Genomic DNA, 17,665 nt, shown 5'->3' with positions numbered 1-17,665 from the left:
CGATAGTGGACCGATTCTCCAAGGCGGCCCACTTCGTGGCCCTCCCGAAGCTCCCAACAGCCCAGGAGACAGCAGACCTCCTGGTCCACCACGTCGTCCGTCTGCATGGGATACCCATCGACATCGTCTCCGATCGTGGTCCCCAGTTCTCACATGTCTGGAGGAGCTTCTGCCGGGAACTGGGGGCCACTGTGAGCCTCTCGTCCGGGTATCACCCGCAGACCAGTGGACAGGCAGAACGGGCCAATCAGGAATTGGAGCAAGCCCTGCGTTGTGTAACGTCCGCACACCCGACGGCCTGGAGTAAACATCTGGCCTGGATTGAGTATGCGCATAACAGCCAGGTGTCCTCTGCCACCGGCCTCTCCCCGTTTGAGGTGTGTTTGGGGTATCAGCCCCCATTATTTCCCGTGGTGGAGGGAGAGGTCGGTGTGCCCTCGGTCCAGGCCCACCTGCGGAAGTGCCGTCGGGTGTGGCGCTCCGCCCGTTCTGCCTTGTTGAAGGCCCAGACGAGGGCGAAGACCCATGCGGACCGCCGGCGATCCCCGGCCCCTGCTTACCAGCCCGGGCAGGAGGTGTGGCTGTCCACAAAGGACATCCCCCTCCAAGTGGACTCCCCTAAGTTGAAGGACCGATACATTGGACCATTCAAGATCCTCAAAGTCCTCAGTCCTGCCGCAGTGAAGCTCCGTCTCCCGGCTTCACTGCGGATCCACCCGGTCTTTCATGTGTCCAGAATCAAGCCTCACCACACCTCACCCCTCTGTGCTCCCGGTCCGGCGCCGCCTCCTGCCCGGATCATTGACGGGGAGCCGGCTTGGACAGTGCACCGGCTCCTGGACGTCCGTCGAATGGGCCGGGGGTTCCAGTATTTGGTGGACTGGGAGGGGTATGGACCCGAAGAACGCTCCTGGGTGAAGAGGAGCTTCATCCTGGATCCGGCCCTCCTGGCCGATTTCTACCGTCGACACCCGGACAAGCCTGGTCGGGCGCCAGGAGGCGCCCGTTGAGGGGGGGGTCCTGTTGTGTGGGCCGCCAGAAGAGGAGGTACTGCTGGCCCACCACCAGAGGGCGCTCTGCCTTAAGTGCGGGCTTCAGGCACGAGAGGGCACTGCCGCCACGGACACAGCCGGGAGTGACAGCTGTCACTCATTAATTCCTGACAGCTGTCACTCATTCTTCATCATCGCACTCCATAAAACCCAGACGTCATCTCCACCTCATCGCCGAGATATCGTACTTCTTTGGAGGTAATAGACTCAGCCGTTTGTGTGTTACAGTATAATCTGTATATTGTGAGTGTTTGCAGGAGTACTGGTCCCTCTGTCTGTGGAAGCTGAGTGAGTGCTGGACGGCACTCTTTTCCCCTGAGGAATCACTGCGGTACTCTGCAGAATATTGGCATTCCCACCGTTGTTGTTACGGGGTGTACACACACCCACACTTGACTGTCTTTGTTCTTCGCCAGCAGTACCAGATCCGACAGTCGGGGATGGTGATCACCTGGGAATTCGGGACTTGGCGGCTCCAGTATTCACCAGGTTCGGTGGCGGCGGAAATCGTGTGGTTCCGGCTCTTCTCAGGACAGACGTCTTCTATCCTCGAGCCTGCCCACACGTCACCTTTGTGGATTGACTGTAATCATATTCTGAGATTGTCTGTATATTCGTTGTGCACCTTCACAACATTAAATTGTTACTTTTTGGCTCATCTATTGACCGTTCATTTGCGCCCCCTGTTGTGGGTCCGTGTCACTACACTTTCACAACACCCAGAGTCTGGAGGAAGAGAGGAGAGGCACAGAATCCACGTTGCTTGAGGTCCAGTGTAAAGTTTCCACAGTCAGTGATGGTTTGGGGTGTTGTGTCATCTGCTGGTGTTGGTCCACTGTGTTTTCTGAGGTCCAAAGACAAGGCAGCAGTCTACGAGGAAGTTGTAGAGCACTTCATGCTTCCTGCTTCTGACCAACGTTATGGAGATGCAGATTTCATTTTCCAACAGGACTTGCCACCTGCACACAGTGCCAAAGCAACCAGTACCTGGTTTAAGGACCATGGTATCCCTGTTCAGTTGGCCAGCAAACTCGCCTACCTTAACCCCATAGAAAATCTATGGGGTATTGTGAAGAGGAAGATGCAACAAGCCAGACCCAACAATGCAGAAGAGCTGAAGGCCACTCTCAGAGCAACCTGGGCTCTCATACCACCTGAGCAGTGCCACAGACTGATCGACTCCATGCCTCGCTGCATTGCTGCAGTAATTCAGGCAGAAGGAGCCCCAACTACATATTGAGTGCTGTATATGCTCATACTTTTCATGTTCATACTTTTCATTTGGCCAACATTTCTAAAAATCCTTCTTCTTTTTTTTTTGTATTGTCTTAAGTAATCTCATTTTCTGATATACGGAATTTGGGATTTTCATTAATTGTCAGTTATAATAATCAAAATTAAAAGAAATAAACACTTGAAATATGTCTGTGTGGAATGAATGGATCTAATATACAAATTTCATTTTTTGAATGGAATTACTGAAATAAATCAACTTTTTCATGATATTCCAATTATATGACCAGCACTTGTATATGTTTTTAATAAACCCCTTGAGTTAAAGTTGAAACTCCACATTAAAATTGCATTTTAATTGTTTAAGTTCCATTGTGGTTGTACTCAAAGATAAAATTACAAAAAGTGTCACTGTCCGAATACTTATGGGTCTGTTTCCCTGGTTGTCAAATACTAATTATCAAATGCAATACAAACTATACTTCCACATTGTTTTTAGCAAATCAGTGAACATATGAAACAAACTGGTGGTTGCTGTTAAATGTATAATACAGTAAAACAATTATTTTATAGGCGTTTATTCATAAATATTAGTTATTTAGATTTTGATTATATATTGCCTCTGTCCACCTTTCAGAGATGATTCTAGACCATTCAAGAATATGTTTTATCATTTTGTTTCTTTCCATCCAGGTGATAGGACTTCTTGATGTCTTTACGTCTGCTTCAAGCTTGGATGACTTCCAAGACTTGTAAGTATTTATTGAATGACACATTAGCAAATCCTTCAGGAAGGGAACTCCTCTGATGATGTGTGCATTCTTTGTTTGCCTGTAAAAGTGGCTGTGGAACAGCACAGCTGTTGGTAATACAATGTGATTTCTGTTTACAACCCCAATTCCAGTGAAGTTGGGACATTGTGTGAAATGTAAATAAAGACAGAATGCAATGATTTGCAAATCCTCTTCAACCTATATTCAATTGATTACACCACAAAGACAAGATATTTAATGTTCAATGTTTAATATTCTGATAGACTTTTTTGTTTTTGTGCAAATATTTGCTCATTTTGAAATGGATGCCTGCAACACATTTCGAAAAAGCTGGGACAGGGACAACAAAAGACTGGGAAAGTTGACGAATGCTTAAAGAACACCTGTTTGGAACATTCCACAGGTGAACATGTTAATTGGAAACAGGTGAGTGTCATTACTGGGTATAAAAGGAGCATCCCCACAAGCAAAGATGGGGCAAGGATCACCACTTTGTGAACAACTGTGTGAAAAAATAGTCCAACAGTTTAAGAACAATGTTTCTCAATGTTCAGTTGCAAGGAATTTAGGGATTCCATCATCTACAGTCCATAATATAATCAGAAGATTCAGAGAATGTGGAGAACTTTCTACACGTAAGCGGGAAGGCCGAAAGCCAACATTGAATGCCTGTGACCTTCGATTCCTCAGGTGGCACTGCATTAAAAACTGACATTGTGTAAATGATCTTACCGCGTGGGCTCAGGAACACTTCAGAAAACCATTGTCAGTTAACACAGTTCGTCGCTACATCTACAAGTGCAAGTTAAAATTGTACCATGCAAAGCAAAAGCCATACATCAGCAACAACCAGAACCGCCGCTGCCTTCTCTGGGTCCGAGCTCATTTGAAATGGACATATGCAAAGTGTAAAATTGTGCTGTGGTCTGATGAGTCCACATTTCAAATTGTTTTTGAAAATCATGGACGTCGTGTCCTCCAGACGAGAGGAAAAAGACCATCCAGATTGTCACCAGTGTAAATTTCAAAAGCCAGCATCTATGATGGTATGGGGGCGTGTTAGTGCCCATAGCATAGGCAACTTACACATCTGTGATGGCATCATCAATGCTGAAACATACATCTAGGTTTTGGAGCTACACATGCTGTCATCCAAGCAACGTCTTTTTCAGGGACGTCCCTGCTTATTTCAGCAAGACAATGCCAGCCACATTCTGCACGTGTTACAACAGTGTGGCTTCGTAGTAAAAGAGTGCGGGTACTAGACTGGCCTGCCTGCAGTTCAGACCTGTTGCCCATTGAAAATGTGTGGCGCATTATCAGTGGTGGGCATAGATAACCAAAAAATTAACTTCGATAACAGATAATCAGATAACTGAAAAGTTATCTTAGATAAAGTTAAAACAATAAACCACCCAAAAATGTATTGGAAGTTACAGATAACTGATAAATTCCAATATTGTCTCCGGTACATTTACAGCTACTAAACAAGCTGATTTTGAGTTTTAACACAACGATCGCTTTTGGAAGCATCAAAAGCAACAGCAGACCCAAACAATGAGTCAGCACTTCTATCTTTGAGCATCCTGGCCCTTGCTGGAAGCTCCTGTTTACTACAGGACTTCCAGTACAGAAGCAACTGAGAGGAGGCGCAAAGCTCAAACCTCTACCCAATCACAGTGCTGCAGTCAGGCCGAGGTCTTGGAAAATAAAGCAGTGCTGAGTTATGGTTTGGTGTATAAATAAAGTGAATACTGATAGAATAACTCCATTAATGTCAGTTCTGTCATTTGTGCAAAGTTAAGATATAACATATCTCTTTTAATGTTGAATAATGCACTAATTCTGAAGTTTTGTAACAAACACAGACAGATGGCATTCTGGGTAAAATGTGCCTCTGCTCACATTGATTGGATGATTCATTCTATGTAAACCAACACATTAATGTGAGGTGTGTCATGTGCTGGTGTTTACAGATAAATGTGCTTTTGTAAAATATGCCATTTTTTTTTATTTGTAAAAAAAGGCATTTTCAAAAAAAAAGCCAAGTTGTAATTAGATAACCGTCTGATATAACCGGTGTCAAAATAAATAGAACACTGCCATGAACTACTGGTGCCAGTGCGAGTTTTGGCCCGTTTTCAGTTGATTTTTCATTCGTGCAAGAATTTTTTGGATCGCACAGAGTTTCAGGTTAATCACACGTCTTGTTGGGAAAGTGTAGGTACACGGACCCACAACAGGGGGCGCAAATGAACAGACAATGGAATAGGTCAAATAACACTTTACTGTTGTGAATGTGCACAACAGATTGCAACAATAGACAATAGTCAATTCTGTTGCAGGTGATGCGTGACAGCTGTCACCCTGGCTGCTCCTGTGAGGCGGCTGCGCCCTCTGGTGCCTGGAGCCCGCACTCCAGACAGGGCGCCCTCTGGTGGTGGGCCAGCAGTACCTCCTCTTCTGGCGGCCCACACAACAGGACCCCCCCCTCAACGGGCGCCTCCTGGCGCCTGACCAGGCTTGTCCGGGTGGCGGCGGTAGAAATCGGCCAGGAGGGCCGGGTCCAGGATGAAGCTCCTCATCACCCAGGAGCGTTCTTCAGGTCCGTACCCCTCCCAGTCCACCAAATACTGGAAGCCCCGGCCCATCCTACGGACATCTAAGAGCCGGCGCACAGTCCAAGCCGGCTCGCCATCGATGATCCGGGCAGGAGGTGGTGCCGGACCGGGAGTACAGAGGGGTGAGGTGTGATGGGGCTTGATCCGGGACACGTGGAAAACGGGATGGATCCGCAGTGAGGCCGGAAGCTGAAGCCTCACTGCGGCTGGACTGATGACCTTGATGATCGAACACTGTTCTGAACTCCCTCACAAACTCATCATATGTCTGAAGGAGCCGTGAATTCTGCTCCCAGAGCGCTGTAGCCCAAGCGCGTGCCTCACCGCGAAGCAGATTTATTACATAAGCTATCTTGGTGGCATCAGTCGCGTACATGACAGGACGTTGTGCGAAGACGAGCGAACACTGCATAAGGAAGTCCGCGCACGTCTCCACACAACCTCCGTACGGCTCTGGAGGGCTTATGTATGCTTCCGGGGAAGGTGGGAGGGGTCGTTGAACGACCTGTGGAACGTCACTGTTACGCACAGGGTCGACAGGAGGGAGAGCCGCAGCAGCGCCCTGAGGGCGCGCTTCCACCTGCGCGGCGAGAGCCTCCACCCTGCGGTTAAGGAGGACGTTCTGCTCGGTCATTAAATCCAACCGAGCCGTGAAAACGGTGAGGATCCGCTGCAACTCACCGATCATTCCTCCTGCGGACGCCTGTGCGCCCTGTTCTTCCATTGGCCGTTCAACAGCCGGTTGACGCCCCTCGGGATCCATGACGTTGGCCGAGATATCCTGTTGGGAAAGTGTAGGTACACGGACCCACAACAGGGGGCGCAAATGAACGGACAATGGAATAGGTCAAATAACAACACTTTACTGTTGTGAATGTGCACAACAAATACAACAGATTGCAACAATAGACAATAGTCAATTCACAGGGTGTCGTGTGGGCAGGCTCGAAGATAGGAGACGCCTGTCCAAAGCAGAACCGGAACCACACGATTTCCTCCGCCACCAGACCCCGGGAATACTGGAGCCGCCAAGTCCCGAACTCCCAGGTGGCCACTGCCTCCGCGTGTCGGATCTGGTACTGCTGGCGAGGAACAAAAAGCAAGTGAATGAGGATGCGTTTGCACCCAGGAATCAGCATGGCAGGAAAGCTACCTCCACCTCTCGTTGGAAAAACAGTCCAAAAGATAATGCACAAAAGTCACAAAGGATATTGTCAAGCAGACAGCTGAGGTACGTTACCTTCCAGGTAGAACGATATCTCGGCAAAGAGGTGGAGATGTCGTCCTGCTGATATACTCCTGCCGATCAGATGATTGGTAACAGCTGTTGCAGGTGATGCGTGACAGCTGTCACCCTGGCTGCTCCTGTGAGGCGGCTGCGCCCTCTGGTGCCTGGAGCCCGCACTCCAGACAGGCGCCCTCTGGTGGTGGGCCAGCAGTACCTCCTCTTCTGGCGGCCCACACAACACGTCTTGCATCATTTAGTATAGATGGAGTAATGAGCTGCGTTTAACATCTCACAACAACCTCCTGATTGGCGATCGTATGGTCGAATGAAAATCAAACCTGTTTGATATTCTGGTCAGCCATCGTGAGGGTATCCCGCTGCTGAAGCACAATACAAGCGTGCAACCTCTCGCACTGTGCCTGTGCAAACACCACAGACCTGTCTTGTAATGTTTTTTTTGTTGTTGTTGTTTTGTTTTGTTTTTTAAGCTTTGAGAGTTTTTGTAAATTAAGTTTGAAAAAAGCTTCTGTTTACATTTTGCTTCTGGAAACACGAGTCCGACATGTGGTTTTTGAACATACGAGTACAGTGATTGAAAACATCAGCCCATCTTCAGTTTGAATACTGCCATGAACACTACTGGCCAGTAGATGGCAGTAGAGACCTTGAAAACTTGCAAACACAAAATTCCAGATAATCTGTGTTGCTACTTGCTACGTTTTAAGATATGTGGAATTTAATAAAAGCAAACACAATAACAACGTCTGTAAACCCAGAGAATATAGTCACATGAGTTTTAGGCACTAGAGTTTAAAGCATGTCAAAATACTTGAAGAGATCATGTTGCCTTATGCTGAAAAGGACATGCCCTTGAAATGGGTGTTTCAACAAGACAATGACCCTAAGCACACTGCAAAATCATGGTTCCAAACCAACAAAATTAATGCCTCGTAGATGTGAAGAAATCATGAAAAACTGTGGTTATACAACTAAATACTAATTTAGTGATTCACAGGATTACTAAAAAAGCAGTTTGAACATAATAGTTTTGTGTTTGTAGCGTCAACAGCAGATGCTACTATTATTGTGAACACCCCCTTTTCTACTTTTTTGTACTAATAGCCCAGTTTCATAGCCTTAAGGGTGTGCATATCATGAATGCTTGGTCTTGTTGGATTTGTGAGAATCTACTGGTACCTTGTTTCCCATGTAACAATAAGAAATATACGCAAAACCTGGATTAATCTTTTTAGTCACATAGCACTACTATTATTCTGAACACTACTGTACATGACTTTGTCCATCACAGTAATTATTAAATGAAGGTTCATTATGGTACTAAGACCAAAACCTGAAGTAGCAAAATGAGGCTACAAATACTAAATCATATTGTACAGTAAAGAGGAAGACAAGTGAAACCATTATGTAAATGTGATGGTTATGTAAACATACAAACAGTATTTTTAGGCCTGAGCTCAGTGAATGTGACAATGAAAAAGGAAAGCATGATGGCGCTGTGAGGGTGAGATGACTGAGATCTCGACTGTGTAACTGTGATTTCAACTGAATGAAACCCTTCTCAATTAGGCTCTTTTGAGATCCTGATTTCTCTGACGAAAGGAGCAGAAAATGAATGATTTCTTTCCGGCTCCTCTGACTGACAATTAGAGTGCTCTCAGATATGGAACACCTCCTCCTGCAGAAACTAGCACAGGAGGAGGTGAGGAGAACTTTTTCTTTTTGTCTGTCCAGGGAACTCCCTTGGTCCTGGATGGCAACACCCCATACAGACAAATGAATGTGGTATGCAGAAATCATATCCTGCTGTCGTCCAAAGTAGGGCTGCCACAAACGACTATTACGACGACGATTATTTTTGCGATTAGTCGACTAGTCGGATCATATGAGATTTCCTAAATTAAGGCCTGCAGCATTTTCCGAGAAACGTCAGGGGATGAAAACATGAACATTTCCAAATCAGTGACCATTTCTTAGACTTCATTTATATCAATCATTCAGAAATACAAACAGTGTGGTACTTTATAATAAATCTGTGTCAGGTAGACACTTCTCAAAAACTAAATGTCCATGCTGGAAGGAGACAAGTGAGGGAAGCCACCAAGACACAGCTCTGTGAGTGGAGAAACTGGGAATAGAGCAACATTTTTATTTTCATCTTCATTTTACATATAGTCCCAACTTTTTCTGATTTGTGGTCGTTTCTGTGTCATTTCTGAAATTACAGAACTGCTATAAAAAAAAGTGTGAACATTTTATTGTGTTTTAAAACTTTGTGGAGCAAATGTAAACACCAAACTCTTATAAAGATGGAAAAAATACAGACATGTGCAGGAAAACTTTGATATAAACTGAACAGAGCAATGCAGGCTGCAGCTTATAATAACTTTGAAAAATAACAAAAATCAGCAGCTTGTATTTTTATTCTGACTCCAGTTCATTTAGTGTGATGAAGTAATTTTTAAAAGTAATTTTTCTTTCTCCTCATCAGTCACTTTTTGTGCTTGAACACTACATTAAGCTTAAGATTGCATAAATACATACCTTTGGAAAATAACAGCTGTTAGAGTTCAGCGTTCTCACCTGCTTTTTGTGATCTGTGCCTCTCAGGGTTTTATTTTTAACCAGTGTATGCGTAATTTTTGCTCAGTTCATTTATATATTTTCATTTTTAAGGATATTTGACCATTTATTTCATGTCATGATCTCATAAATTCAGTATACGACGCGCACATGGTGTGAACAGGTCGGTGCCGTCAGAACCGCGCGGGTAGAGAAAGTGGAAAGAAGTAAAGGCAGCTCCACGTTTTGGTTTTGTTGTGTGTGTGTGTTTTTTTTTTTTTTTTTTTAACATGTTCTCTCGGGTTAAAATCCTCTCTCTCTGCTCCGCGCTCGCTGTCTCAAGTGCACTGATGGTTCCCTCGCTCGCAGTCTGCAGCCAGTTGACTCCGTGCGTGCGTGCGCGCACACACACGCACACACCGACAACTCGATCGGTAAACTGCGCATTTTAAACGCCTTTGAACATGACGGCCACTGTTTTAATCGGCCGTCTTTCCAAAAATTTGAACGTCCAAATGGCGGCAGGACAGGTCGCTGCCTAAAACTATGAATTGAGAGAAAAACAAAGACTTCAATAAAATAAACAACTCGTCAACTAATAAATTAATTGTCGACGGTTCCAATAGTTGATGTAGTCGTGACTAGTCAACTAGTTGTGGCAGCCCTAGTCCAAAGTGCGCTCCTCAGCGATCGTCAGGGTCTGGTCATGAAACGATTCATACATTTCAGTTGGTTCACCAGTTGTTTGTGTGTCTGCATGTCCTCCAGTCAGATTGGATGCATCCCCACAAAGCAGACTAATCTTGAACTCTAGCCAGATTTAATCTTGGACACTTTGCACACAACAGCCTGCAAGACTTCAACTGAAACCTGAGAGAAGCTACATCTTTGTGGTCAGAGTTCACAAATCAGCCACTTCTAAAGACTACCTTTCTACATGTTGGGCAGAATATTCCATGATGCTTGTCCTCGGACCAACTTGATGATGCATATCTGATAAAAAATGAAGGTCTACATGTCTCCACCTGGAGCAGACATGCACCATGAAATATTCTGTTCTGTGCTAATGCTGACACAAACATCCATCACAAGGTCTTTAACACATACCATTCAGATGAACAACGCAAACATGTTATCCGCACATAAGGTCAAACGGAAACACTTTTTCACCCAGTCACATAGCTCCACTGATCCACCCAGCAGGGAAGGCCTGCCCACTTGGAGGTTGGCCAAGTGCAGGCTTAAAATGCAGGCGAGCCCAGAGGTTGTGGCTGTTGTTAGCAGTGGTGCATGTGACATCTGTTTTCAAGATCCCAGCGCTGTATTGGTGACTCTCTTATTCAATGAGGGCATCTCTTTAATACAGCATTTGGTTTTCTAAGTCCGTCTCTATTTGAGTCTTAAGTTCGCTCACCACATTAAGTTACCGGGTGGGGAACTGCCAGGCAAGAAAATCCCCAACATGCAGATGTTTCCAACATGTTCCCACAAGAACATGATTAAAGGAGACCTGCATTGAAAAAAATGCAGTCAGATTTTTTTGAACAAAAAATGACTTACATTTACACATGAGATCCTTCTGAATGTAGTAAAGTAAATCTGCAAGCCCAGATCTGTCATTCAAAGGAGAAATCTTCATTTGAAAATGACAAATTTACAGCTAACATTTAGCCCTCCGCAAATTGTCCCTCTCATCATGGACGCTGCCGAGACATCATGGACAAGACCATCTCCCAGCATGCATTGCGCCAATTGTAATTTGTGGATTTACGTCAGTTTGCATCTGCACCTTTTTCTTGTCTTATACGGAAGGATCTACTTTTTTAAAACTTCATATTGTCTTGCGGCACGTTTGGTGAGTACACATTTCTTTGTGCTTGAAAATTATTTTGGGGGACTATTTCATACGCCCGTTTGATTGAGTGGTGTCGCAGTGAAAATCTACTGTCTTTCGCCTCCGGTACCATTGCGGGATATGGAGGCGAGACCCGCAAAGAATCCCAGTCATTAAAAATATATAAACCTCTCTCAGCGTCCATGGAGCTCTGGGGCTCTGATTGCCGAGACGTGCGGTGCTGTGGATTTTGCCGCAAGACGTCTGTCCTTGCAGCAACAGGTGTACCGGCCACTTCGCATTAAAACAGCGAGCGTAGCGGAGGCAGAGAGCGGGAGAGGAAGAACGGCGCCAGCTGTCGATGTCGTTGCTGATCTGAGCACACAGATCTGTATCTCACATTCATTGCAGCTTACTTTTGGATGTTGAAACCAGGACGTGTATAAGTAACATTACTAACAGATAAAATCATTTTCAATGCGGGATAGGACTGAAGGCGGGAGCGCGTCGTCTTGTCCCTGACGTCATGGAAATGATACGGCTGTACAAACTGTTTTCACAGAGGGCTAAATTTTAGCTGCAAATTTGTCATTTTTAAACGAAGATTTCTCCGCTGAATTTCAAATTTGGGCTTACAGATTTACTTTACTGCATTCACAAGGGTCTTATAAATACATATCAGCTATTTCTTTCTGAAATCTGACCACATTTATTTCAATGCAGGTCTACTTTAACATCCTTTGCAGCACGACTGGTATTAGAATAGTGTGTCCAGCAGTGCCACTATGGATGTCCTTGGATGTGGTCATGTCTGGAAGCATGTGCTGGTATCACGTTTCTCTGCTTCCATGACACCAGGTAACTCCGTTGGTCCTGGATAGCAACACCCCAAACAGACAGATGAATATGGTATGCAGCAATCCTGTCCTGTTCGTGTCCATAATCTGATTTGTTATTGTCACCGCAGCAATTGCAGGAAGTTGAAATTTTTTAACTTTCCATAACGCATACCCTCGAGGTGAACAGCTACTGCTCTCACTGCCAGTGCTGGTGGGATGTTCTGTCATCCTGTCTTTGCAAATAATGAAACATCTAGTTTACGCTCCACCAACTACAGCCAACATGTGAATGCAGTATCAGATGTACCTTTTTATGATTGTGTATGTCATATTCATGGTTGTTCATGCCATATTTTCTGTTGATGTGCAATAATGAAATGGAGCAGGAATACACCGTATTTACTCCATTAAAGGCATCCTCCCTATGAAACGCCTCAACTTTTTTCCAGCAAATTTCATGTAGTGAAATTGTGAATTCCTGAGAGAACAAAGCAAGTCTCTGCATCATTTTCACTTTCTTCCACGTCTGACTTCAAATACCAGCCACTCGAGACTCTGAAGTTCAGGTTTCCATGTTGCTTATGGAGCCACAGTGCCTCGTATTTCAGGCTCTTCCCTGTCATGGAAATGCCTGCTGTTCTCCTTTTGTGGAGCCATTTTTGCAGCTCTTTTCTCTCCAATGTCATCATAACACAATTTCCTCCTCTCAACAGATAGCCGTTTTACTGTTTTGGCCAGGTTTGTAATCTTACCCTTGTTCCTACACCACTCCTGGTTGTTTCCTATCGACTAGGAAAATCCTAGCAGCCTGGTGCTTCCCTTCTCTTCCACTTCTTTCACGACTTTTAGCTTTAATACTGCAGAGTAGCAACGTTTGTGTGGAGCCATTACATATAATTGTGTCACAGCTGCATACAGAAAAACACTTGTTTTGAGTCTGCGCCGCTTCTCTTGCGTGCAGTACGCATGTCCATAAGTACCATAAGGCCGAACTGTGTACAGCATGCGCACAATCACCAATCAACATCTCCTTTTCGAAAATTGCTCCTGGGGCGTTTAATAGAGTAAATAGGGTAGGTTATCCTGAATAGCAGTTACAATTGCATGTAAAAGTTTGGGCACCCCTGATGATTTCCATGATTTTCCCTTATGGTGCGTTTACACATAGGCAAGACGCGTTACGAATGTCATATTTGCATCATTCTTGGCACATTCCTGACATTCTTAACGTGACTTAATGCATCTGAATAGGTTTCTTAATAGTGCGTGTTAATCAAATAATCTTCCACGAATGTCACGCACCATCCTCATGTCGTGGAAGTCGCAACTGAGCGTGTTGATCCGTCTTGATGAGTGGTGATCCTTAATAGAGCGTGACAGCATTCTTCTCTGACAGGCACACAGTTAAACCCTGCTGCACCTCATTTACAACCCCTGGCAAAAATTATGGAATCACCGGCCTCGGAGGATGTTCATTCAGTTGCAGTCTAAAACAAAACTGTACACCATCTTTCCATGTAAAGTGATGCTGTGTTTGTGTTGCGCACTGACAGGATATCCCCGGAAGTGGTCAAATCCCACAGGGGTTCAAACGAGACTGCACTGCCTCATTGAAGTAAGCGGGTATACAACCCCTGGCAAAAATTATGGAATCACCGGCCTCGGAGGATGTTCATTCAGTTGTTTAATTTTGTAGAAAAAAGCAGATCACAGACATGACACAAAACTAAAGTCATTTCAAATGGCAACTTTCTGGCTTTAACACTATAAGAAATCAGGAAAAAAAATTGTGGCAGTCAGTAACGGTTACTTTTTAGACCAAGCAGAGGGAAAAAAATATGGAATCACTCAATTCTGAGGAAAAAATTATGGAATCATGAAAAACAAAAGAACGCTCCAACACATCACTAGTATTTTGTTGTACCACCTCTGGCTTTTATAAAAGCTTGCAGTCTCTGAGGCATGGACTTAATGAGTGACAAACTGTACTCTTCATCAATCTGGCTCCAACTTTCTCTGATTGCTGTTGCCAGATCAGCTTTGCAGGTTGGAGCCTTGTCATGGACCATTTTCTTCAACTTCCACCAAAGATTTTCAATTGGATTAAGATCCGGACTATTTGCAGGCCATGACATTGACCCTATGTGTCTTTTTGCAAGGAATGTTTTCACAGTTTTTGCTCTATGGCAAGATGCATTATCATCTTGAAAAAATGATTTCATCATCCCCAAACATCCTTTCAATTGATGGGATAAGAAAAGTGTCCAAAATATCAACGTAAACTTGTGCATTTATTGATGATGTAATGACAGCCATCTCCCCAGTGCCTTTACATGACATGCAGCCCCATATCATCAATGACTGTGGAATTTCTCTTCAGGCAGTCATCTTTTTAAATCTCATTAGAACGGCACCAAACAAAACCACCTTGCCCAATGCAGATTCAAGATTCATCACTGAATATGACTTTCATCCAGTCATCCACAGTCCACGATTGCTTTTCCTTAGCCCATCGTAACCTTGTTTTTTCTGTTTAGGTATTAATGATGGCTTTCATTTAGCTTTTCTGTATGTAAATCCCATTTCCTTTAGGCGGTTTCTTACGGTCACAGACGTTGACTCCAGTTTCCTCCCATTCGTTCCTCATTTGTTTTGTTGTGCATTTTCGATTTTTGAGACATATTGCTTTAAGTTTTCTGTCTTGACGCTTTGATGTCTTCCTTGGTCTACCAGTATGTTTGCCTTTAACAACCTTCCCATGTTATTTGTATTTGGTCCAGAGTTTAGACACAGCTGACTGTGAACAACCAACATCTTTTGCAACATTGCGTGATGATTTACCCTCTTTTAAGAGTTTGATAATCCTCTCCTTTGTTTCAATTGACATCTCTCCTGTTGGAGCCATGATTCATGTCAGTCCACTTGGTGCAAGAGCTCTCTCTCTTTAGATGCAGACTAACGAGCAGATCTGATTTGATGCAGGTGTTAGTTTTGGGGATGAAAATTTACAGGGTGATTCCATAATTTATTCCTCAGAATTGAGTCCATATTTTTTTCCCTCTGCTTGGTCTAAAAAAGTAATCATTACTGACTGCCACAATTTTTTTTTCCTGATTTCTTATAGTGTTTCTTAAAGCCAGAAAGTTGCCATTTGAAATGACTTTAGTTTTGTGTCGTGTCTGTGATCTGCTTTTTTTCTACAAAATTAAACAACTGAATGAACATCCTCCGAGGCCAGTGATTCTTTTTGCCAGGGGTTGTAGTTTCATTGCTGCAGTATGCTGAAGGAGTACAGTGATGCCAAGTTGGCTAAAAGTTTTGTTCCAATGCTCCTCAGCGATCTCTTGCAGGTGTTCCACCTGCTGCATGTGTGTGATGTTTGGGGAAAATCAGTGAGATGAAAACCGCGTGGAGTCACACATCTGGCTGTCTGTCTCCTCCTCCTCTCTCCGCCACTCCATGGCACGGAGCCCAACTAAACATGCAGTCACAAAGTTCTTCTGTGGAGCAAACTGGAGCGATCTGAATTGTTCAGCAGCTGATGGATGAATGTGTGTGTGTGTGTGTGTGTGTGTGTGTGTGTGTGTGTGTGTGTGTGTGTGTGTGTGTGTGTGTGTGTGTGTGTGTGTGGGGAGACAATTCACCTCATTCACAACGTGACAGAACTTAGAGATAGCACGTAACACCGTGCAACAATGCAGAAACTTATTCTTGACTTATTCTTGTGTAAACGCACCATTAGAAATCATTGGTTGCTTGGATCAGCAATTTCAGTTAAATATATCATATAACAGAGAAACAGTGATATTTGAGAAGTGAAATGAAGTTTATAGGATTTACACAAAGTGTGCAATAATTTGTTAAACAGTATTAGGCAGGTGCATAAATTTGGGCACCCCAACAGAAAAAAAATACATCAATATTTAGTAGATCCTCCTTTTGCAGAAATAACAGCCTTGAAACACTTCCTATAGTTTCCAATGAAAGTCTGGATTCTGGTTGAAGGTATTTTGGACCATTCTTCTTTACAAAACATCTCAGGCTTGTTGGTTTCCAAGCATGGACAGCCTGCTTAAAATCATACCAGAGTTTCAATAATATTCAGGTCTGGGGACTGAGATGACCATTCCAGAATGTTGTACTTGCTCCTCTGCATGAATGCATGAGTAGATTTTGAGCAGTGTTTCAGGTCATTGTCTTGTTGAAAGATCCAGCGCAACTTCAACTTTGTCACTGATTCTTGAACATTGTCATCAAGAATCTGCTGATATTGACTGGAATCCATGTGACCCTCAACTTTAACAAGATTCCCAGTACCTGCACTGGCCACACAGCCACACAGCATGATGGAACCACCTCCAAATTTTACTGTAGGTAGCAAGTGTTTTTCTTGGAATACTGTGTTCTTTTTCTGCCATGTATACCACCCCTTGTTATGTCCAAACTCAATTTTAGTTTCATCAGTCCACAGCACCTTATTCCAAAATGAAGCTAGCTTGTCCAGATGTGGTATAGCATACCTCAAGCGACTGTTTGTGGCCTATATGCAGAAAAGGCTTCCTCTGCATCACAGCGTCATACAGCATTTCTTTGTGTGAAGTGCACTGTACAGTTGAACGATGCACAGAGACAGACACTGCAGCAAGATCATGTTGTAGGCCTTTGGAGCAGGTTTGTGGGTTGACTATGACTGTTCTCACCATCCTTCACTTCAGCTTATCTGAGATTTTTCTTGGCCTGCCACTTCGGGCCTTAACTAGTACTGTGCCTGAGGTCTCCCATTGCCTCACTATGTTCCTCACAGTGGAAACTGACAGCTGAAATCTCTGAGATAGCTTTTTGTATCCTTCCCCTAAACCATGATGTTGAACAATCTTTGTTTTCAGGTCATTTGAGAGGTTTTAGAGGCTCCCATGTTGCCGCTCATTAGAATAGATGCTAAGAGGGGAAACATTTGCAAATGGCCACCTTAAATACCCTTTCTCATGATTGGATTCAACTGTGTAAGAAGGTCAAGGGTCAATGAGCTTACAAAACCAATTTTGTGTTACAATAATAAGTGCTAAATGTATTCAAAACAAATAAAATGACAAGGGTGCCCAAATTTATGCACCTGCATAATTTTGTTTAAATAATTGTTGCACACTTTCTGTAAATACTAGAAACTTCATTTAACTTCTCAAATATCAGTGTGTTTGTCTATTTGACATTTTTAACTGAAATTTCTGATCCACACAACCAAAAATTTATAAAAGAAAATCATGAAAATTATCAGGGGTGCCAACTTTTGCATGCAACTGTATGTGCCACCTGTTGTGTTGGTAGCATGTTTTACTCTTTATCTGAAGTACCACTGACATGTCATTTCTCTCTATTTTTCTTAGTTACTTGGTGATGCCTTACATGTTTACTGACCTGTCAAAGGTACGAGGTCATCTCTCAGAAGACAAAGTCCAGTTTCTTGTCTATCAGATGCTCTGTGGACTCAGGGTAAGACAAATTGTA

At 43.9% G+C, this 17,665-nt stretch overlaps 1 protein-coding gene across 1 annotated transcript in view; it reads left to right on the top strand.

Moving 5' to 3' along the window:
- Positions 1–17,665, top strand: part of mapk13 (mitogen-activated protein kinase 13) — a 94,784-nt gene that overhangs the window by 25,540 nt on the left and 51,579 nt on the right. The window contains exons 3-4 of the mRNA XM_034171991.1: positions 2,979–3,037; positions 17,545–17,650. Coding sequence (XP_034027882.1) covers positions 2,979–3,037; positions 17,545–17,650 — 165 coding nt within the window. The remainder of the gene's footprint in view (positions 1–2,978; positions 3,038–17,544; positions 17,651–17,665) is intronic.

This window comes from Thalassophryne amazonica, chromosome 6 (genome assembly GCF_902500255.1).
Source record: "Thalassophryne amazonica chromosome 6, fThaAma1.1, whole genome shotgun sequence".
Taxonomy (NCBI): domain Eukaryota; kingdom Metazoa; phylum Chordata; class Actinopteri; order Batrachoidiformes; family Batrachoididae; genus Thalassophryne; species Thalassophryne amazonica.
Note: the sequence above shows the minus strand (reverse complement) of the source record. Positions and strands in the feature narration are given on the sequence as shown.